The sequence below is a fragment of the Leopardus geoffroyi genome, chromosome D1, assembly GCF_018350155.1.
Source record: "Leopardus geoffroyi isolate Oge1 chromosome D1, O.geoffroyi_Oge1_pat1.0, whole genome shotgun sequence".
Taxonomy (NCBI): domain Eukaryota; kingdom Metazoa; phylum Chordata; class Mammalia; order Carnivora; family Felidae; genus Leopardus; species Leopardus geoffroyi.
This window is the reverse complement of record NC_059329.1, coordinates 96401780-96426525: the sequence shown is the minus strand read 5'-3', so window position 1 is coordinate 96426525 and position 24746 is coordinate 96401780. Positions and strand designations below refer to the sequence as shown.

Below are 24746 nucleotides of genomic sequence, written 5' to 3'. Positions count from 1 at the left end.
AGGATCTCACAGTGGTGTGATATGTCCTAATGCAAAGTAACACTCTGGTTGGGGCACGGAGACTGGACTAGAGGGAGACAAGCTGTTTCGAAAAGGCTGGTGGGGCTATTCTAGTAGTTCCCAATGAAAGGGGTAGGGGCTTGGAATTTGGAAGGCATCACTGGGCATGAAAATAAGTGAGCTGATTTGCGAAATACTAAGGAGGTAGAATTAACTGGCATTGGGGTGTGTGTGTGCGTGTGTGTGTGTGTGGTTGCGCGCACGTGTGTGTGTGTGTGTGTGTGTGTGTGTGTGTGTGTGTGTGTGATGTCATGCTTCCTTTCTCCATGCTAAACATCTCTAATTCTTTCAGCCACTCCTAATAAGACATGATTTCAAGCCCCCTCTTTGGTTGAGTGAAGGAAAAACTAAATTCTGATGCCCTGCTTAAGACTTCTCCCCTCATCTTGGAGTGCCTGGGTGGCTCAGTCAGTTAACATCCGACTCCGGCTCAGGTCATGATCTCGTGGTTTGTGAGTTCGAGCCCCATGTCGGGCTCTGTGCTGACAGCTCAGAGCTGGAGGCTACTCTGGATTCTGTGTCTCCCTCTCTCTCTGCCCCTCCTCCACTCATGCTCTGTCTCTGCCTCTCAAAAATAAATAAAAATATTAAAAACTGTATTAAAAAAAAAAAAAAAAAAGGACTTCTCCCCAACCCCAAATAAAACAAACAAAACTTACTGTATAATTTCTCACTGTAAGTAGAGGTTGTTAATAAATTCTATTCTGGGTCACACCCCACCCACTTTCTTCTTTGCTCTAAAAGAGGTAGTAATAAAGAAGGTCGAAATGTCCTCTCCACTTGTCAGAATGGTAGACTGGAAATTTCCAAAGGGATTGAGGTATAGGCAGGGCCCCTACCTACTGTCCACCTTCTTCACAAATGCCAGTGGCAGCTTCAGGACCCACTACCATCAGAAGAAATGGTTTTCCCACCCTTAGGTAAGAACTGCAAGTAGTTTAGGGAATACTGTTTGGGTAGTGTTCATCTGAAAAGGAGTAAAGTGTCTTAAGGTCCTAAAACTGTCATTAAAGGCATCAAAAAACTGTCAGGCCTACAGAAGGAAGGGAACTCCAAATCAAACAAGTGATCTCAAATCAGAAACAAACAATGCGAGCAAGATCTGCTTTAGAACTGGTCTTTGAATTGTGGGGAGCTCGGTGTCCTGCCTGTTTGAAATCGGACTCATACTGATCTGTCTCTGGAGTCGCGGGACTTCTCCCGTTTCCTATTATTTCCCCCAGAGTAATCAACAGTACTACAACAATTTCATGTGCAAACTCTCAGTATTCAGAGATGGAAAGCCCTCCAGGCACAAAACTGCAACTGTTTTAGAAGAGTCTGGTTCAATGTCTGGAGGCTTAATTATCTCTAAACTTGGCGATTTCTGGTCCGAAGGTCATCGTTCTGGAGGAGAAATAAGACTTATCTTAGATTTTAGTCACAGCGCATCTCAAATCACAAAAGGAAAAGCCCCGGCTAGTAGGACCTCTCTTCCGAGCTCTTGAGGCTGATCTACCTGCCATGTTGGTCAATTAGATAGAACTTCCACACCACTCACTGCCCTCCTCGCCTTGGCACTTACGCGCTCTGCGGAGAACAAGGACAGGACTAAATTTATCCCTGAAGGATGTGAAAGCAAAACTGTAAGGCAAGCAACAAGCCTTCTAAACACCTCTTGGGTGACCTCAACTAACAGTTTTATGTCTGGTGAAGGGAAAGTCGAGTTAAGCAGGACTTAGACAATGGCCTGGGAGAGGTGACTGGACTCTATGATTACACATCAAGGGTCTATAGTCAAAAGTATTCTGGCCCAGTTATTCTTCTGGGCCCCTCACCACCACTGCATCTGGTGATGACCCGTAATTTCTCTGGTCAGGATATTTCACTTCTCTTATTCCTCTGTCGGGATGTGGAACTTATGTGACTTTTTATAATCACCTGACCTACTAACACAGGAGCACACGGTTCACATGATAATCCCGGACCTGACGCATCCAGGTCATTCAATGCCTGTGAGGTGGCACAGGACCTACAACAAGATGCTGGGGCCTCACCCAACAAACATCTCCAGATTAGGGGAACAAACCCAGGGTCACAGGGTTATACTGATTTCACTCCTCTTTCCTGGCATGCTTCTCAAGTCAGGCGTCCCTATCGAGCGGTTTGGCGAGGAGGCAAAACTTGGACCAGCACTGATGAGAAGAAGCTGTTTTCTTTCTGGTATAAACTATTTTCAATACATTTATTATGACATTAGGCAGCAGACACCCATGCCCTAGTTCCCCTGATGTCCAGCCACTATAAAATCTTCGAAGACTCTACAGCCAGACCAATTTTCATCTTCTTTTAAGTTACCCCGGGGCTCCGAACATAGTCACATTTCTACAGGAAATGTAGCCCTGGCCCTGGCAACATAACACAGTCAACTAAAGCGCAATAGGCCCAATTCATCAAAATACACCATAGGGCAAATCACAGCAGCATAGAAGAACACTGAGCCTGGGAGCCTCACACAGAAAACCTTATCCAGGTGAATGCCCTTTCTTCAGTAGACAGAAAATCAACTCATATACCATAAACACATATGGCCACTCTGCCACTAGAACCACCTTTCTAAAACGTGTATCAGATGACACCTTACTTTTCTGCTCAAAGGCTCTCCATCCCTCTTAGCCCACTGCCCAAGCTCGTGCACAATCATGTCCTAACTCATCTTTCTGGCCGCTGACTGGTTACCCAGTGCACACCACTCACCTCTGCCTCCTCGAGTCAAACCATTCTCACACCTGAACACTCACTAGTCATCTATGCAACAGAGATGCCAACCACACGGATCCTGTCTGCAGCACAACAAAGACCACTTGGCCACCCTCCGGATGCTATTCATTCCGTGGTGAATAAAGCAAGAGTTTTGAACTGTTTTTCCACTAAAAGTGCACATCACAAAGGTACAGGAAGGTTCGTATTTACTCTAAAGATAAAATAAAGGATGACTATTCAGCTTAATGTACAAGTGTTTTAAAATTTTTTTTAATGTTTATTTATTTCAGAGAGAGAGAGAGAGTGACAGACAGACAGATAGAAAGAACACAAAAGGAAGAGGGGCAGAGACAGAGAGGGAGACACAGAATCCAAAACAGACTCCAGGCTCTGAGCTGTCAGCGCAGAGCCCAACGCAGGACTTGAACCCACAAGCCGCAAGATCATGACCTGAATCGAGGTTGGACGCTCAACCGACTGAGCCACCCAGGCGCTCCAGTGTTTTGAATAGCAAACGTCCTTAGTGCTTTGTAAATGGGATGTGATTTGCAAAAATCAGGCTTACAGACATGGTAAGCCCAAACCCAGTTCCTGTGGCGGTGACACTTCCCACCAATATGGTTCACCATATGATATGCTATGACATGTTTAATAAGTTAGCATTTGTCTCCCTGACTCATTTCGTGGTTGAACAAGTACGTATGCCAATGTGGAAAGACAAAGTAGAAAAAGAAGAAGGAAGAAGAGGGAGAAGCATTTCATAATCTGTCGAGATGTTAGGACTGGTGCCGCACATTCTTATTTCACAGTTATTTAAAAAAACCTGAGAGGTACTCTACAGTGCTGTTGGATTTGTGCTGCTCTTTCGGCACTGACCCCCTGCCTACTTGTCTTCAAGCAGAGCATGAGGTGACCACCACCACACGTGTTGCTCTGGCTCAGAAGCTATTTGAAGGATGCAGTGTGTGGCCGTGAAACACAGCAAGCTGACTGGTTCTCACAGGTCAAGGTCAAGACCCTGGGCTTTTACCGTTAGTATTCAGTAGACTGCCAGCCAAAAATGCATGTCTTGGGAGACAGAGGAGGCCGTGTTTTTTTAATATCAAGGCATATAAACATGGAAGCACTGACAAGCAGAAGGCTACAGGAGAAAATACTACTGTATCTAGAGTAAAAATTATATATGGCTTATCTGACAAAGGGGTTAAAATTTTCAGGAGACTGGGGCGCCTGGGTGGCTCAGTCGCTTAAGCAAGACTTTGGCTCAGGTCATGATCTCGCCGTTCCCAAGTTCGAGCCCCACATCGGTCTCTGTGCTGACAGCTCAGAGCCAGGAGACTGTTTCAGATTCTGTGTCTCCCTCTCTCTTTCTTTCTTTTTAAAAAAAAATTTTTTTTTAATGTTTATTTATTATTGAGAGACAGAGAGAGATAGAGCATGAGCATGGGAGGCGCAGAGAGAGGAGGAGACACTGAATCCGAAGCAGGCTCCAGGCTCTGAGCTGTCAGCACAGAGCCCAACTCAGGGCTCAAACTCACAAACTGTGAGATCATGACCTGAGCTGACGTCAGACGCTTAACCGACTGACCCACCCAGGCGTCCCTCCCTGTCTCTTTCTGCCCCTTCCCCACTCACACTCCGTCTCTCTCAAAAATAAACATTAAAAATTTTTTCATAAAAAAAAATTTCAGGATATTAATTTGTAGCTAATATTAACACTTCTATAAAATAAAATTTAAACACTTCAATATACTTTTCATCATTAACTCATTAAAATATATTAGGAAATACATGTACACAGTTGTAACAACTCATTATTTTTAGGCATTTGGCCAAATGTGCTAGAAAATATTATCAAAACAGTAGCACACAGGGGCGCCTGGGTGGCGCAGTCGGTTAAGCGTCCGACTTCAGCCAGGTCACGATCTCACGGTCCGTGAGTTCGTGCCCCACGTCGGGCTCTGGGCTCATGGCTCAGAGCCTGGAGCCTACTTCCGATTCTGTGTCTCCCTCTCTCTCTGCCCCTCCCCCGTTCATGCTCTGTCTCTCTCTGTCCCAAAAATAAATAAACGTTGAAAAAAAAAATAAAAAAAATAAAAAAAATAAAAAAAAAAAACAGTAGCACACAACAGTCATTTCAAGAGGCAAAACCACAAAGTATATTAATTATAGACCAGAATGTTAGTTTTGATCAAAAAACTTTGCCTACGGGGGCGCCTGGATGGCTCAGTCGGTTAAGCGTCCGACTTCAGCTCAGGTCATGATCTCACAGTCAGTGAGTTCGAGCTCTGCGTCGGGCTCTGTGCTGACCGCTCAGAGCCTGGGGCCTGTTTCCGATTCTGTGTCTCCCTCTCTCTCTGACCCTCCCCCGTTCATGCTCTGTCTTTCTCTGTCTCAAAAATAAACGTTAAAAAAAAAAAAAAAAAGCTTTGCCTACTAACGAATAAACTCAGAGTTGCACACAGATACTAAACATCTTTATCAGCTCTGAGAATAATAGTAACATTCTTGAAGGCCCTCACTAGGAGCTGGGTACATTACCTTATTTAATTCCCAAAACAACTCTGTGAGGTAAAGAGATTAACACCCTCAATTTTACACACGAAAAATGGAAGCACAGCGGGCAAGTAATCTGTTCTGGGTCAAACAACTAGTAAACTGTAGAGTTATTTAATTGACTTGAAACCTCATACAGATTATTGTCCAACGACAACACTTACACAGGTATGCCAAGAGAAATAGCCTTAAAACTATACAGATATATTCATATCAACCATGGTTTAAAAGCATTCGTTTTGTGTTTGGGGGGTTCTTGCTCCAAATCTACTTAAAGATTGTTAGTAGTTTACCTCACTTAAACTGAATCTTAAGTAAGAAAACAACTCTGGCTAAAAACAATAATGGAAAAGATACACTGATTGTTTTCTTTTATAAAATTATTTGTCATATTATAATATAATTCAGATGAGGTGCCTTTAAGTAGCAAGCTACCAAATGTTACACGGTACGTATGCAGGGATGATGAAGGTTTTGTTTTGGTAACTGGTTTACATGAACCAACATGTTGTTCAAATCATATAAAACCACACAATAACTGAATTAACTAAGTACCTGAAATGCAACATGTGTAGTATCCAGGGAGAAGCACAGCCATACGTGAAGAGGTGGACAAGGCATAAGATTTTAGGGCCCTTGGACTTGAAATCAAGCATGACATCACTTCTCAGGGCATGAAGACATAAAGAGAATTTTTCTTTAAACATTCACAACAGAGAAAATGATCAAGACTGTGCCATCAGCTGAAAACTAGTAATTAAGTTCTTATTTATATTTATCTGGTTAACTCTAATAGATTTGAGTTAAATATTTTTTTATTTCCTTAAACTCGAAGAGTTACTAAACACGGATTTGGCTTTTCTGTCAGTACAACGGTCCCCCTCACCTGTGGTTTCACCTTCCAAGGTTTCAGTTGCCCACAGTCAACCGAGGTCAACTGTGGTCTGCAAGCAGATGATCCTCCTTCAGACACAATGTCAGAAGGTCAAGAGCAGCCTAACACCCGGTCACAGTGCCTACGTCCTCCCCCTCAGTTCATCGCAGCATGTGGGCATTTTATCATTCCACGTCCTCACCAGAAGGGTGAGTACAGCACAGTAAGATATTCTGGGAGAGACCACATTCACCTAACTTTTATTACAGCATTATCATTATAATTGTTCTATTTTATTGTTAGTTATTGTTAACCTCTTACTGAGCCTAATTTAGAAGTGAAACTTTATCAGGGGCATGTACGGATAGCAAAAAATAGTGTATATAGGGTTCGATGGCATCTGGGGCTTCAGGCATCTGCCGGAAGTCTTGGAACATATCCCCGGTGAATAAGAGGGACACTGCTGTGTGTTCAAATCTGAAGCTTCTGACGTTGCCTATGCAAATTCTGTCTCGGGCAATGTTTTTTGCTAGGCTATTGTGCGGAATCAAGGTATGGTATCAATGACTGCTAACATATAAGGAAAAGTAGTGCTCAGATGCTCATATTTGCTACTTATTCCCCGCCTCCCACTATTTTTTTTTCTTTGCTGCCTGTTCTTCCTTTTAGCACATATTAGCTATGGTGTCTTTTCTAGGCACATACAAGTAACACGACTTTAATGCATGCCTACCAACTAGAAGCCAGAGTAATTTTTATGTGTGGCTAATAAAAATCGTTCCCATTACTTTTAGCCCCATACTGCCACACAATGCTTTCCCACAACATTTCATTCACCTGCTTACAATGTGTTACAGGGGATACGAAAAAATGGAAATAATTTATCAGTGAAGAACCGTGTGTAGATGAAAACTTTGTAAAAATCCATCTTCAGCCTAAGTTCGTTTGTGTAGTCCCAGGGGCTACTGCACTGTTTGCACAGAGGAGGCATTTCATAAATGTTCAATTGTTCAAAAGCAAAATTACACAGAAACTTGTTTGGTCTTCAGCTCTTTCTACACCCCCAAAACATAAGGAAATAAGACTGCCTTCATCAGGGATACGTATTTACATGGAAAGAAGAGATGACTAATGTGAACAAACTGGTCGTGAGTTTTTAAATAGAATGAACCAAAAAAGGATGACATATTTATAAAAAAGCTGCTTACCTTACAAACAGAAAGAACATTAACATTTATCAGTTTCTTGATGGTCTGTAAAACAAATATGGACAATTTTATATACCTCTGATCATGGAAGTAACCATATTAGATACATACATACATGATCTAGCAAACCACAGAAAGTTTCCCCAGATACAGTAGAGACACAGGAAAATGGCAGGAGTTGGGGTACAAAGGCAGATTTTGTTTTATTCTCAGTGCTACAACACTTTTCTACCAAAAGTAACAATTCATGCTAAAATGCAAAATCCAAGGTAGATGTGTAAGAAAAATCTGAAAGCAAAAGACACTAAATCTAAAAGAAATATGCTATTTTCTTTCTGCTAATATTGAAAGGAGAAATTATTGAATCTAAGATTTTCATTCAAGGATATGCTTTTCTAATTTTTATTAAAGAATTACGCACGGCGGTGCCTGGGTGGCTCAGTTGGTTAAGCGTCCAACTCTTGATTTCAGCTCAGGTCATGATCTCACGGTTTGTGAGTTTGAGTCCCACATCAGGCTCTGCGCTGACAGTGCGGAGCCTGTTTGGGATTTTCTCTCTCCCTCTGTCTCTGCCTCTCCACCTCCCCCAGACACGTGCTCTCAAAAATAAACAAACATAAAAAAAAAAAAAAAAAGATTTATGCCTGCCTCAAGAATATAGCTTTCATTTTGGTAAGTTTACCTGAATCAACCATATTGCTGTATATTAACATATTTATGATTTCTAAATTGAAGTTTATAATCCTGATACTTAAAACAGAGCTATTTTGATATAATAAATATAGAAATAAGGTTAACAAGATGAGCTACTACTGAACTTTGTACTATACTAATGAGGTTATAAACATCTTCTCGTTCAATCCTTCTAAGATCCCTATGAAGGCACCTATTTTGTGGATGTGGGAATGGACATCCATCTTGTGGATGTGGGATGGTGGGATCACCCCCAAGGTAACTCAGGGAACAAGACAAGCCACAGTGCAAACCCCGGGCAGCTGGACTCAAGTGCTCACAGTGTGAACCATTATACCATACTGCCTTGCCAATATTCACATGCTCTCCTTTTGTTACCATACTATTAAAAAAAAAAAAAAAAAAAAAAAGACTTACATTGTCCAAGTCAGGAATGTCCAGAAAGTATTCAGGATACTCATATGACACTCCCACATTGTTCACTGAAATAAGACAAGATCATTAGCTGGCTAACGTAAACTACATTTTATACATTTATTGAAATAAGGAGATTAATAATATCAAGACTAAAGTGATACATACAATGAAATCAAATACTGTTTATGACTGGAGTAATCTTTCCCACACTTTTCCACCCAAAATCTATCGGTATTTGTATAGTTCAAATGTCTTCCTCATTAAACCCTTCCTGAACCTACCATCCAACCCCCCCTATAAAGGGACTTTCTCTTTGCTTTAATTTCCATAGCCCCTTGGAGTGTGTATTCTGCCTCTGTGATAGTTATTTGTAGACATCGCTTGATCCCTCTCTAGACTTACATTTTCATAATGGAGTAGAGAGAGTGAAGGGTATTGCAGCGTAGGGGACCAGAAACCTGCATTCTACTAGAAACGGAAAACATGTGACTAGGGATAAGTCACGTATGAGACGCATCTCAGTTTCTTCATCTCTAACACGAGAGCTTGTTTAATCATTCAGCAAATATCTGCCATATGCCTACATACAAGACATGCACTAGAAACTAGAAACACCAGAAAGAAAAAGGCAATCTTTGGCATCATGGTGCATACTGTGTTGTAGGAAGAGAAAGACACTGAACAAAAAGAATAAAACATTTATTTCATTACAAAGTACACTGTGCCATGGGAGCCTACGCCTGGGGTCTGACATCATTCAGGGAGTGAGGGAAGACTTCTTCGTGGAGGCCGAGAGTAGGTTCAGACTAAATGTCTCCAATGAACCATCCGTCCCTACCAGACCATAAGCCCTGAAAATCAAGATCATGTCCTTATCTTTCTATATCCTCCCTCCTCGGTCACCTCACCTAAGGCTGGGACTACAGGACAACTGAGAAGCCAAGAAGAAATTTATATACGATTAGGTACATGACTAATACTCAGATATCCTATGGTTCTCCCTAGCTCTGGAAAGACAAACCCAGAATAAGGAACGTTTGTAGGAATATATAAAATACCTCGGAATTTATTTTAATTAATAATGAAATGGATAATCTCTATCTACATTTAATCACTACAACAACCCTACTAGGTAGTTCCTATTACTATCTCCCTTTTACATAGTAAGAAACCAAAGTTCACAGCGTTTAAATAATTTGCCAAAGGACATAGAGCAAAGTAAGACTGGGACTCCAACTCTGGAAATTTGACTTCAGAGGCTGGGCTCTTAACCAGCATATTAAAGCTGCATATGCCTTCACCCAGTATTCACTTCAGAAAAAAATATCAGCAGTAATTGGGTAAAAAAAGAAATCTGGTAGCCATGTTTAATAAAACTGGAGTATTAGAAAAGAAAGGTTTTGGTAGTAAAAAGATGGTGAAATTACTATCCGTCTGCTAAAACTCAGAAGGCATTGTGCCAAATAAACCTGGTAACAGTAGCAGTAACTCTTTCAGTAGACTAACAAAATTAGTGGTGTGAAATAACTCAATAAGGGTTCTATAGTTAGCAGTAAGCCAGTCACTTGAGGCTGTGAGTCTCAAGATTCTACCTGCACAACTTGGTCGGGATGGACGAAACAAAATCACTGAAAATTATCTGAAAATCAGAAAGCAAAGAACAGTGGCAAAGCAAATTGTACGTAATTACAACGTATGCTCTTGTGAACAAGGATTATATCTAAACATAATTAATAACCACAGGTCCAAATCTATTTGTAATTTATTCAACAGGTTCTCTACCCACCAGAGGTTCAAGGAATCGATTTTATACAGACCTTTAACAATTAAGGCTAAACTAGTTAAAGGTGAGGCATTATGTGCCCTTGACTTTGCTTTACCCATGGATAGAATTATAAAGGATGAATAACTCACAGCCTAAGAGAAACAACAACTAAAGTATCTGTTAAAATGCTACAAATAAATAAAATATTTGTTACAAAGTCAGCTTAAAATAGACTCTTCAAGGAAAGGTTTTGCCAAATTGTAATGTTCTTCAGGATTGAAGAAAAATTCTGACACTCACAGCCAACTCCATTTCCCCTCACTCTCCTAGATCTAGAATACCTTTTTTAGTTTTCTTTGTAGCCAATGGAAATACTAATACTCCAGTTCAAAGTGCTGAAGAAAACTGGATAGTGTAATTATAAATGTTTTATTCACATTTTTTTAAAGACTTGATGCTTTTTTAGGAGTTAATTTATTTTGAGACAGTGTGTGTGCACAAGAAAGGGAGAGGCAGAGAGAGGGAAACAGAGAATCTCAAGCAGGTTCCACACTGTCAGCGCGGAGCCTGATGTGGGCTCAATCTCTCGAACCATGAGATCACGACCTGAGCTGAAACCAAGAGTCGGATGCTTAACCAACTGAGCCACCCTGGCACCCCCAAATCTTTTAAAATCCAGATTGTGTGTGTGGGTGTGTGTGTTGTGTATGTGTGTGTGTGTGTGTGTGTTGTGTGTGTGTGTTTAATCTGGGAACTCCATAAACAGTACACTTGATTTAGTAATTTCAACATGTACTGCACATACAAAGTTGAGCTAAGGAAGCCCACAAAAAACTAAGCAAGCAGGGCAATGTCACTCTGATTAAGGTACTAACAATGGACAATCTTCCGATCTGTTTCTAATTGAGCAAAGGGAGCCATCAAAACTACATACTCACACAATGAAAATGTGAACATCTATTTAATATAGTTCTAAAAAAAAAAAAATGTTCAACACTTTAGCCCAAAGAAATAGAATCATGCATAAGGGCCATGTTATTATAACCAAAAACATACACAGCAAAAAAAATGTTAAAGCTGGAACAGATCTTTCAGAGCATCAAGCCCAATTTTATGAGGGGAAGTACATTACAAGGTCAGACTGGCAATTTGTCCTATTCCAGGGCTTAGGACTCTAAAATCCCTTCCTGTTTTGTTAGTTGCGCCTTTTGCTTGTGAAATATTCACTACCCGTAATCTCTCCACGGTTGGTAATCACTTTAGAGTGCTATTATTTAAGAGTACAGAGAAAAACAACTGTTGCTCTCAAATAGCTATTTCCATAAACTGCACAATAGTGCACCTTTTGAAAAAGGCAACCCCGCTGCAATTTTATTTTGAGACATTAGGTGGCAGCAATAACCAAACGGCGGGCGGAAAGCTTTAAGGGAATTGGAAAAGGAAGAAAACAGGCTTTGGGTAGGAGTGAAGGATGGAAATATTTCCATTATAATGTAATCTCGTTAAGAATCGGTGCGTGCAATGCCAATATTACAGAATTCATTATAGAATTCACCAAACTAAACAGTGCCACAAGTGGTTCCAAAAGTATTCAGATAGTTGAAAATCGCTTCTAAATGGTAGCGTTTTAAATTGGCATTAAATATCTGTTTATTAGTCAGGGTCGCTTTTTTTTTTTTTTTTTTAATTTCCTCAAGTAAGACACGAGAGACAAATTTTAAATTTTTTATTCAGTGACCCACAAAAACCTTTCACTGGCATAAAAGACACTGTGTCTTTCCAAAAACAAAGGATGCCCATGTCATCTCAGAATTCCAACTAGGACTTCAACAATCACCACAGGATCATGAACAGATAGGCAATCTTTCCTGTCAGCTTCTCATTGGAGTGCTAAGATAAGAAAAGTTCAAGAGAAGAGATGAGGCAAACAGAGAGCAGAGGTCACAAAAGACCAAGAACAAGGGCAGGGTAATTGGAAAAAGAAGGACGCGGTGGTGAAAGGAGCAATTCTAAAAGAGCTGGCCCTCGCTGGAAAGAACAGTCAATGCCTGGTGCTCAGCAGTGCCCTCCCACACCCCCATGCAGAACTTCTGAAAACACCAATACTGATAAAGTATTGTATTATAAAGACTCAAAATCCAGAGTAATTCTGAAATGTTATGTAGATATTCTGTATCATATGATTGCTAAAAATCACTTCCACATCTCTCATACTTAAAAAGGACATACACAAGATTTCTGTTTCTTCTAAATTCATTTGCCGCTGTTTCTGACCTTACCAAACTTCGAATCATTTATTAAAACCATCTGCTTTTGAGATAGTGATGTCATTAGAAAATCAGATATTTGGTATCTGGGTTGGGCATGAGGGAGGAAAATACACTAAGTTACTAGAAAATGAAAATCTACTTGAAGAAACAGTGATAACCAATACAGGTGACCACACACAAAACACCTTCAACCTGCTTTTTTTAGATTAATCAGAGGCTTAAGAAATTAAGGTAATATAAAAATACATCATCTAATGGTTGGGCTTCCCAGTAGATGTCAAATAATGTAAAGTATTCCCGATTTCCCACTCATCATATCAAAGTACAGATGTTAAGGTAATTTCAGTCACATTTATAGTGATACAGACTAATCCAGTCCAAGCACTCAAATTAAAGACTAGAGAAATGGAAAACCTATTATAGTTCATTAATAAAATGGATTCGAAAAAAAATGCTGCCACTTCATCCCTTTTCAAAACAAACTGAGTTTTTTTGAATGCAGACTTCAGGAATAGCATATAAGCCAAAAGCAGGTAGAAACTTCTCCCGTCTTAAGCTTTTGAACTCACAGGGTCCAACAGACCCAAGTTTCAGTCCTAGCTCTACTACTACGAGCTCCTGACAAGAGGCAAGTGATTTCACCCCAGTGAGCCTCGGTTTTCTCAACGTCCTTATATATAAAACAGGGCTAATAATTTAAGAAATGATAGGCATCAAATCTTTAACCCAATTCCTGGAACATATCAGTACGTTAATCAGTGGAAGAGGAAGAGTGTTTATTTTTGGGTGATCATTTCTTCTTCTTCTTCTTCTTCGTTTTTAGTTTATTTATTTTGAGAGAGAGAGCAAGCAGGAAAGGGGCAGAGAGAGAGAGAGAGAGAGAGAGAGAGAGAGAGAATCCCAAGCAAGCTCTGCACTGTCAGTGCAGAACCCAATGCAGAGCTCACAAACTATGAGATCACGGCCTGAGCCAAAATCAAGAGTTGGACACATAACTGACTGAGCCACCCAGGTGCCCCTGTGTGGTCATTAATTCAACAGGTACTTCCTGAACCACTCTGTACCCAACACTATTCTAGGTGCTGGGATGCAGCAGGAGAGGCAAAGTCCCTGCTTTTATCATATGTGCACAGCAGCAAAGTGGAGAGATCCTGTGGAAACAGCCAGAATAACTGCTCGTACTGATTAAGGGTATCCCAGTTGTTCCTCTACCCTCTATTTCTTTCAAGTAGATCTAGTCTGACAGTCTATAGAGAGTTTGCAAAGTGAGGCAAAGAAAATTCCTTCTTTGCCTTATTTAACATATTGCTGTAGCTAGCACATGTTCATACTCTGACAGATGATATTTGGAACACCATGTAAAACATTTTGCAAACTTTACAGTTTTCATACACTTGTGAGTAGCAATTTCTAAATAAAAGAGAGTTTACAAGGCTTTAAATTTGCAGTGCCTTTAATCAGAAATTGAAAAGTTAAGACTGAGTCAGAAGCAACACAACAGAACACTTTATTTCTACTGTTTAATTATAAATTGCTATGTGATCCTCATTACAAAACTAGGTAAGATCTGCCATCCATAAACTCAGAAGAGAGGAGGAAAGAAGGATGACAGGAGGTTGGTGGTTAAATCTGAGCGAATGGGAGGAACATTCGTCAACTTCATGCATTACGGTTCTGTTTACATTTCTGAGATCACAGCTAATTACCCAGTTTTAAGTTAAAGGTTCTGCTTTAATTAATACCGTTAGTGGTTTTCAAGTGAAAGGAGATACATTTGAATTCTAAGTCTTATTCTCACTTTAGAAATCCAATCTCATCCAACACATCTAATGGAATTATACGGCACTATACTTAGTCTGATAATGTTCCTGATGAGTCTCCTAGTCTTAAAAAAATAAATAAATAAATAAATAAAAATCCATGTATCTATTCCACTCGCTGTGATTGGCGACCCCAGGCTTTGGCCTCATTCAACACAAAGGAGGGCACTGGTGCCAGGGATCCACAGGTCCACTTGACTCTCCACTTGGACTTCTCATAGCTCTCTCAAGCTTCACATATCCCAAAGTGAAATCATCATTTTCTTTACAGAATTTTCTCCTGATCTAGGGTTTCTTGTCTTAGGTAAACAGCACAGAGATGCTCAAGTCAGAACCTGCAAATTGCAAACCACTACTTGTATAATCCTGGACAATATTTAACCTCCTTAAGTCTGTTTCGTGTCCTAAAATGGGCACAAAAGCAGTAATGTCTACTTTATAGTACTGCTGAGGATTGCATGAGATTTGTTAGCATGGTGTCTGGCATATAAAAGCACTTGGGGATGTTGGCAATAATGACTGGACACCCCAAACAACTGCTATTGTTATTAATCAGTGCTTCTATCAGACAAAACCTCTGATGAGGACCCTCTCTCAATAGACCCTGGTCCTGCTTCTACTTCCTAAACATCTCTGTAGTCAGGCTACTTCTAACCATTCCCAGTGCCTGCATCCTAATGTAACCACTGTCATCTTATGTGTCATTGCTGAAAGAAGCTTACTGGTTTCCTTTTATCAATTCCTGCCCTCTTCCACTTGAAGTCAGAATAATCTCTCTAAAATGATGTCAATTTACTGCTTAAAACTCTACAATGTCTATACTCTCTTTCCAGTAGAGCCCAAACCTATTAACCTGATTTTCTAAGCCTTTCGTGAGCTGGCCCTGGTTATCTCCTGACTGGCCACTGTCCCCTTTGCAGTCCGTGCTCTAGATTTACAGTTCTTCCATCAGTTCCTCCAACCTGTCAAGCACATTCACCTCCAGCCTTTTCTTCTACCTAGAAACCCTTCCCACATCTCTTCTCCCAGGGTTAATCAGCCTTTAGGGCTCACTTTAAATATTACTTTCTCAGAGACCATCTCTGACACCCTCAGCTTTCTCAGTAACATATTCTTTCATTACATTCACAGCTTGTTCAATAGCTGTCTTCCATAAAAGCAGATTGAGTATCAGTTTTATATACTGCTGTATCTCTGGAATTTTACGTGTTGAATGAATTAGTACATGAATCAATCAACAAACAGAAAGGAAAGGTGCCCTATAATAAAATATTTGTCTGGTCTTTGTCCCAGATTTCTGGGGTAGAGGTTCTAAACCCTTGCTATTTCCAAGATGATAGGAGTTTCTTTGTAATTCATGGTGGGCCTTTTTTTTTTTTTTAAGCTTTATTTATTTAAGTAATCTCTACACTCAATGTAGGGCTTGAACTCATGACCCTGAGACCAAGAGTCACATGCTCTGCCTGCTCTACTGACTGAGCTAGCCAGGTTGGTTGGCCTTTGGATCACAACTGAGATTATGCTAATGAGATGAATCAGGATGGGGCTTGGTCACCAAAGAGACCAAACTGTGTGACTAGGAGGCTAAGGCCTTGAGCCAACCCAACCTGCGAAAAGGGAGAGGGACTAGAAACTAAGTTCAGTCACATAGCCAAAGATTCAATTAATCATGTCTACATAATGAAACTCCAATAAAAATTCTGGACACTGAGCTTTCTGGTTGGTGAACATTAAGCACAGGGAGGGGGTTCACCTTAACCCCACAGAGAGGCACAGAGTTCAGAACCCTCTCAGATCTTGCCCTATGGGTCTCTTTATTTGGCTAGTATTAATTCCTATCCTTCATAATAAAACTCTACTTGTGAGTATAGTGCTCTCCTAGTTCTGTAAGATGTTCTAGCAAATTATCAAACCTGAAGGGGTGATGGGAACCCCCAAATTTGTAGCCCGTTGGTCAGAAGTGCAGGTGGCCTGGAGACTGCTACATTTGAACTAAGGGCAGTCTTGCTGGGGACTATGCCCTGAACTTGTGGAGTGCACATTAACTCTGGGCGGTTAGGGACAAAATTGGATTGCATTACAAAAGGGAAGTTTTGGAAGTGTCTTAAACCCATAAATCATATCCTGATGTAATAGGCAAACGACCATCTGTGCTATCATCCCATCATGTTCCTGTAAGCCTTTCCTGTATACTTAAGCTAATAGCCTCTGCCCTTTCTTGGGCGTGAGCCATTTTATATCTGAGCTATGGGGGCAGGTGGTGGTATTTCCAAACATGAAAATTTATCTTTGGTACTCTCTCAACTAACTTTCTCTTGCCCTTCTATTCTTCCTCCCTTTCACAACACCCCACTGACCAACCTACCACTACAGTTTCCTCTTTTTTGTTGTTTTTTTAAGATTTTAAGTAATCTCTACAGTTGAACATGGGGCTTGAGGACTCAGGGGACCCTGAGATCAAGAGTCACACACTCTACTGACTAAGCCAGCTGTACCCTTCTACAGTTTCCTCTTTAAGTCTCCTCCTTTCCATTTCAAAATGATTTTTTCACGTCTTTCACTAACTACAACAGCCATTTCCTGCAGGTGACTAATCCATCAAGGTCATAAACTAAATGGACTAATCCCAATAAGATGTAAATGAAGATGTCACTGGCCCTTTCAGAGACATTTTAAAAGTCAACTTAAAGCTAATTTCTAATTGGTAAAGTTCCTGAAGAGAGCAAGAAGTTAAGAAGTAGCTTTATAAATTTCTAAATCCTCTGAAGAAGCAAGACTCTTCTACGTGTAACTTCCTTAGTCAGCTGGGACTGGGAAGCTACACAACTCTTAACAAGTTCCTTCCTTCCCAGCGGTCCTGAAGAATTTTCCACAACCCAGTTCCTACAGGCCTTGGCTGTCTCTCCTCAGCCTATACCTATTTCTCTTCCTTTGATATATTGGGGACTTATATTGAACTATAAGGAAGTCACCTCTGGATTCCAACCCAAATAACCTAGGAGTTTGCCATTTGGAAGCTAACTGGCCCTTTCCCTGAGTAGTGAATAATATTCTTGGGCCTTCTGTTGAGAAGTTTTAAAGACTTAAGTATAAACAGAGATAGAGTAGACTGATCTTAACTATTCATCTCTGCTCAAACCATATTTGAGGATAAATATTCTCAACATTTGACCATTCTCTATCGTATAACATTCTGGAAAATACTAGGTTTTAGAGGAGAAAAATGGAACACATGCCTCCAAAGCACTACCCATAAACTATAAGGTTGCATGGGCAAAGATAACAAAAAGATATCTTTGCATTTGGCTGAGGAGAAAGGAAGGACACAAATTAAAAGAACATATCCCATCAAATATATAAGCGGAGCAAGTATTCACTTAAAATGGCATGGGGAGAAAAAGAAGGGTAAGTTCTATTCTAGCTTTTGCAGTCAATCATTTTTGCAATTAATTGACTTTTATTATCTCTATTATTGTTGGCTACATACTATTATCTATACTGTTATTTATACTATTGCTATTGTCTGTACTGTGTCTATACAATTTTTAATATTACGCTATTAAAATGATGCCTCTTCAGAAAATTATGGCACTGCATGCACATAGGAAAAGGTCAATAGGTAATAAACACTCCTGAATACACTAAGCCAGCACAGCGTCCCATCAGCCTGTACCAACTAATTCTCTTGATTCTGCAACTTACACAAAGCATGACAGTATGCATGGAGAAGACCTTGATAGCGTCTGGCATGGTGAGATTCTTGGTCTAGGACGCATTAAGAGCTTGAATAAAGCTGTGATTGATTTTTTTTTAATGATTCACAAATGAGGTAGCTGTTTTTTCCATGAAGACCTTTTTATGTTTTCTTCTAGGACAAAGAATGTCACTTTTTAAAGGTTAAAAAAAAGTCATAGTAGTGGAATTTGAAAACAGTGTTGTCTGTGGCATACTTCAAATCCAAGGCTACTCTTTTGGCCTTGGTAAATTACGCCTCCTGCGAAGTGTTATGCCAAGTCCTCCAAACCAACAGTGGAGCACACATGAGAATCTCTCCTGAGGAAGCAAGCAAGTAAGCATTGTAGCATTTGCATTTTGTTAACCCGATTGTTTGCTTATTCAAAGCAGTATTGATGTCATTTTCTCTAAATAGTTGAAGTTTTTTAAGCTTTCTCAAATCTGTGTTTCTTGGCATTTGCCTGAAAGAAGACAGCAGATGCTTACTTATTTTACATAACAGAGTTAAGAATCCAACTTCTCAACCTTAAGCATTTATAGTCTATCAAGTTACTGTGACCTTTCAGTATAAATTCAAACAATTCATGGCCATTTTCTTCCCACTTATCTTACCGAAAACTTGATGTTTCTTTCATGACAAAGGGCTTTAGCATTTTCCTTTGAAATTCTGACAATGCTAATTTTCTTTATTAAGCACTGACTATATACTTTGGTGGTTAATGCTATTCAAACAAATGGAGTATACCTTGGTGATTTATTTTTCCTTTAACATTCCCAGTTTCATTAATACTCAGTAGAAAAAATTCCTTTCTACGCCTTCATATAGATTGCTAGGTCTTACCAGAAGTCCATCTACATGTTTATTATTTTAGCAAATGTAAGAAAGGTGAGGCCATGACATTACACGAAGGAGGAAGGAGAATAAATGGGATTATTTCCTCCTTATGAGACAGAGGTTAGGGTATGTGGGATCTGGGTGGGGAGGAAAGAGGGAGGAAGGTGAAGAAGATATATACCCAGGGAATTATAAAAAAAAAAAAAGGAAACGGGGGCACCTGGGTGGCTCAGTTGGTTAAGCGTCTGACTTCGGCCCAGGTCACGATCTCACAGTTCATGGGTTCAAGACCTGTGTTGGGCTCTGTGCTGACAGCTCGGAGCCTGGAGCCTGCTTCAGATTCTGTGTCTCCCTCTCTCTCTACCCCTCCCCCACTCACACTGTGTGTGTGTGTGTCTCTCTCTCTTTCCAAAATAAACATTTAAAAATATTTTTTAAAAGAAAAAAAATACATAAAAAGAAAACATAAACATTAGATTCCTCCCCCAACAACAGGTTCTACGATACAACCTGTTCTACACTAGAGAACGAACTGTAAGATTAGAGTTGAAATATGACCTAGTGATAAAATGTAGCTCATAAAGTGTTTATTTATATTTATATTTATATTTATATATTTATATTTATAAGGTGTTTTAGTAGTTCCCTCCAAAACCTTGACAAAATTACGATGCAATCTAAGTCTATCTGCTAATAATTGTCAATAATTATGTACACCTTATGATTAAGGAGACAGTTGTAATAGAGTAGGAAGAAAACGAAACACTCAGCCAGTTAATAAGATAATGTACGTGAAGATGGTGAAAGGATTATGCAAACATAAGCTACAATTATTTTTATCATCGATTTGTCACCAAATAGAAATTTATGCATGTAAGTTGTGTGTGTGTGTGTGTGTGTGTGTGTGTGTATGCCAATAAGTAATCAATCAGTTTAACTGCAGTGTAACTTTAAAGCGGGGTTTCTCAGCCTCAGCACTACTAAGATTTTAGGTGATGTCCTTGCTGTGGGAGTCTGTCCGTGTGTTGTAGGATGTTTAGCAGATTCCCTGACCCGCTAGACCTGACCCACTAGGGGCTACTAGAAATTCTTCCACCTCCTCCCTCAATTAGTCACCATTAGAAATGTCTCTGGACAATGCCAGACAATGCAAAATTGCTCCTGGCTGAAAACCCTGTTAAAGCCTAAGAAAAATGCAAAAATGATGGCTCACCCACACAAACTGAGGATGAGAGACAGCCAGTATGAACTGGAAGCAAAGATGTCCCTCACTGGGCACAATATGGCTACTGAACACTTAAAACGTGGCTAATCAGAAATGAGAAATGTTGCAAGTGTAACATATGTAGGAAAGGAAGACGTAGTATGAGAAAAAGAATGCAAACGATTTCAATAACTTTTTATATGGATTACACGCTAAGGTGATATTTTGGATATGGAGGGCTAAAATAAAATACATTACCAAAATGAACTTTATCTGTTACTGTTTACTTTTTTTAAATGTGGCTACTAGAGAAGCTAAAATGACACACTGGCTCATGTTATATTTCTATATTTCTATCAGACAAGGGCTGAACTTGAGCGAAAACTATCCCTCCTTCACACTAATATTCTAAGCAGCCTTTCTTTGATGACAGGGAAGGGAACTCAAAAGAGCTCTGTCCTCAGTTTTTTCCTTACATTCTCTATATTCGCCTTGGATGAGCTCTAGTCTCAATGTTTCAATGAGATTACTATTTACAGATAACTAATCTCCAAACTCTATCTCCTGTTCATAGCTCAACTAAAACCTAGATCCAGGGTACCTGGCTGGCTAAGTTGGTAGAGCATGGGACTCCTGATGTCAGCATCATGAATTTGGGCCCCACATTAGCTGTAGACATTATTTAAAAAATAAACTTAAAAAAAAAAAAGAGACAGAGAGAACCCTACTTTAAATAAATAAGTAAATAAATAAATCAATCCTAGATCCATATATCCAACTATCAACTTAACAACCCCACTTGGGCATCCTGGATGAACCCCAAACTTAAATGATCCTCATCCCAAACAAGATTCCTTCAGGATTCCTCATTTTAGTAAATGGCCCCATTGACCAGGTTCTCAGGCCAGAAACCTGAAAGTCATCCATGAGTGCTCTCTTCTTCATCCCCCTTGCAATCTCTCACAAAATTCTGCTTCATTTACTTCCTAATATTTCTGGAATCCTCCTTTCTCCCACCCCACGGCCTAGGCCAAGTCACCATTACTGTGCCCTATATCAACTCCCTCTTGCCCTTTATACTCTTACTACACCATACCCTGCCCTTCTCAAAAGTGCTGTCTTTCCTACTAGAACATTATACTACATGAAGTCAGGCGCTTTCTTGTTTGTTGCTATGTCTCTGGTTCTTTGACGAAAAAATGAATGAAAGCATAAAGAGGGTACAAACTGCTACCTTACAGGTTGCAATTTACTAAGGAGCTGGACTGTAAGAACAAGGGTTCCATTAGCATATGAGGCCTGGAAAATATCAGTCTTTATGTCTAAATACAGACTTAGGTGTAGACACAAGTCCTAGGGTTCCAGAAGTCGGGAAATGTGCTTGGGCACCACATGCCCTGTACTCTCATCCTTCACAGATCTCTCTACTGTGCCTAAACTCACACTGTAAACTCTCTATATGTTGGGTCAGGAAAGAACAGCTGAGAGTGCCTTTTATAATCCTCCAGCCCTCCGGGAAAATGATGCCTGACATTTCCCATCTTCATCACCATTGTCTCAGAGTATCTATAGTTTCAAAGTTACCCAGTGAAAAGCAGCTAAAAGTTATACAAAGCTTTAAACAATCATGAACTATTTCTGAAAGAAAATTATTCTCCAAGAATAGAAGTTCAAGACAAATCTCTTCTCATTAGGGATCCTCAATCTATCTCTGTGCCTAAGCCAGCCTTCATTCCCCTATCCATGTACAACTAGTTTGAAAGGATGGAGAATGGACCATGGCCGTGTCTATCCTAACTAGTAAGTTACAGCTGCTGCTGATTAGGAAGTTTGAAATGACAAGAATTTTATAGATGTTAGTGGTGTTCTGGGTATTCCAGAACTGGGCTAAGAAGGAGGAACTTGTAAAAGATTCCAGGCAATGTATGTATTTAGAGAAGAACATGTAGACACATGGGCAAAAACCACACCCATGTCTCCATTCACCTTTTGCCATGGGCTCTCCTATAAGTGGGAGAGTAGTGGTGTGGGTAGGCAGGGTGTGGTGTTATGTGATAGGGACCAGGCAGGAGCTGAAGCACAGCACATCAAGGCCAGGGTGAATTGCAGGTCCAAGGGCACTACATAGGCTACATATATGTAACTCTTTTCTTTTATTGTCTTATCCAGAAATTATATAAAAGACCACTCTTACAGTATGAGGAGGGGAGGTGGGGTCTCAACTAAAGAAAGGTTAGGAAACTTTTTTTTAAGTTTATTTATTTATTTATTTATTTTGAGAGAGAGAGAGAGAGACAGAGAGAGAGTGAGAGAGAGCACAAGCACACATGCAGGGCTGAGGGGCAGAAAGAGAGGGAGATAGAGAATCTCAAGCAGGCTCTGTGCCGTCAGCTCAGAGTCGGATGTGGGGCTCAATCAGAGCTTCTGACTCTTGATTTAGGCTCAGGTCATGATCTCATGGTTTGTGGAATTGAGGCATGAGTAGGGCTCTGAGCTGACAGTGTGGAGACTGCTTGGGATTCTCTCTTTACCTCTCTCTCTGCCCCTCACCCCCGTGTGTGTGCTTGTGCTCTCTCTCTCTCAAAAATAAATAGACTTAAAAAATTTTTTTTAATGTTTGTTTGTTTGTTTGTTTGTTTATTTATTTATTTATTTTAAATAGGAACACACCTTTTTATTTATTTTTGAGACAGAGAGAGACAGAGCATGAACGGGGAAGGGGCAGATAGAGAGGGAGACACAGAATCGGAAGCAGGCTCCAGACTCTGAGCCATCAGCCCGGAGCCCAACGCGGGGCTCAAACCCACAGACCGCGAGATCGTGACCTGAGCTGAAGTCGGACGCTTAACCGACTGAGCCACCCAGGCACCCCAATGTTTATTTCTTTTTGAGAGAGAGAGAAACAGAGTGTGAGCAAGAGAGGGGCAGAGAGAGAGAGAGGGAGACACAGAATCTGAAGCAGGCTCCAGGCTCCAACCTGTCACAATAGAGCCCAACATGGGGCTCAAACTCATGAGCTGCGAGATCATGACCTGAGCCGAAGTCAGCTACCCAACCGACTGAGCCACCCAGGCACCAAGACTTTTTTTTTTTAATTATTTTCTCTTCATTTTTTCTCCTCTGATAACCCCCAGAAGAAAATGATGACAATTACCAACCAGGCTCACACCAATTTAGGCAGTGGGATAAAGAAATTTGGCAAAGAAGCAAAGCTTTTCTGCACTAGATGTTCTGTGTCTTTCTGGAAATGACTCAAAAAGTGATGAGTACCTTCACAGAGCCCATTTTTTACCCTTAAAATGTGGTGACTCTTTTCCATAATATGTTCAACACTTGCCCTATCTTAGCAAAAGCATCTTTTTTTAGTAATTAATAAGAGCAAGGTAGCCAAGATATAACAAAATGAAGTAGCAGACTTGGAAAAAACAAATAGAGGGCAGAATCCTGACTTTACTACTTGGTCTTCACATGACCTTAGGCAAGACTCTCAGCCACATATTCTCAGCTGGGGTGATCCATCCCAATGGTACAAAAACTGGCTCAGGGAGTGGGTAGTGTAAGATCTTATTCTTTGTCTGTTAAGGCACAGATATACACACAGTACATAAATAAGACATACTTCATGAGAGGGAAGATTAGGAGAAAGTAATGTCTAAAAGGGCTCTTTGGGTGAGAGAAGGGTGGTAACAAACAAAAGGTTGAGAAACACTTCCCTTGGCCTCCATTTCCCCACCTGTCAAAATGGGTATTACCCACCTTAAAGAATTATTATGACAGAATCATATCTAAATACATACAAAGAGAATGAGAGACAGAAAATAGAGAAAACAAGCAAAATTGTAAAATAGTCATTAAAATAGAAAACACAAAGACCTAAATGTATATAGATTAATGCCATCTAATAATCAATTGTATAACAAGACCGTTTTCTTCTCACTACTCATTTTACCAACTGAATACCTAATCCAAAAAGAAAATGTACAATCATAGTAGAAGTCAATTAGTAAATGTAAGAAGAATCTATAAATGCGACAAAGATACAAACCTAAAACACCAATTTTCAGGCCTGCCAAGCTTGTTTTAATTTTATCATAAATATCTTCTGATGCAAAGTCAACAGCAATGGTCATTGTTTCCACCTTGAATTTTTCTCCTAAGGAAAAAAAAACACAAATGGAGAGAGAGAGGGAGAATTACAACATGACAATTAAGATGAAAACAACTGATGACATTATCTTTTCAAACCCCTTTCCCTGTCCAATTCGATATGAAATTTAGACCAGGATAATTTTAAGCAATCATGAGACCATCTAAGAGATGATATAGAGTCAACACAATAATTCTGCAATAAAAATTCCAATGTTGTTACAGAGCTGGCTGACTGCTCCTTAATCAGTTCTTCCTCTATAAATCAGTAATGACTCCTTTTTAGACCTGTAGGTACAAATAATAAAACATGTAGGGCACCTGGGTGGCTCAGTCGGTTGGGCGGCCGACTATAGCTCAGGTCATGATCTTGTGGTCTGTGAGTTCAAGCCCTGCATCGGGGTTTGTGCTGAGAGCTCAG

General features: G+C 40.1%; 1 protein-coding gene across 1 annotated transcript in view; it reads right to left on the bottom strand.

Annotated features, from left to right (window-relative positions):
* Positions 1–24746, bottom strand: part of HSD17B12 (hydroxysteroid 17-beta dehydrogenase 12) — a 167856-nt gene that overhangs the window by 37249 nt on the left and 105861 nt on the right. The window contains exons 4-6 of the mRNA XM_045485027.1: positions 24225–24332; positions 8551–8615; positions 7441–7485 (exon numbers count right to left, since the gene is read on the bottom strand). Coding sequence (XP_045340983.1) covers positions 7441–7485; positions 8551–8615; positions 24225–24332 — 218 coding nt within the window. The remainder of the gene's footprint in view (positions 1–7440; positions 7486–8550; positions 8616–24224; positions 24333–24746) is intronic.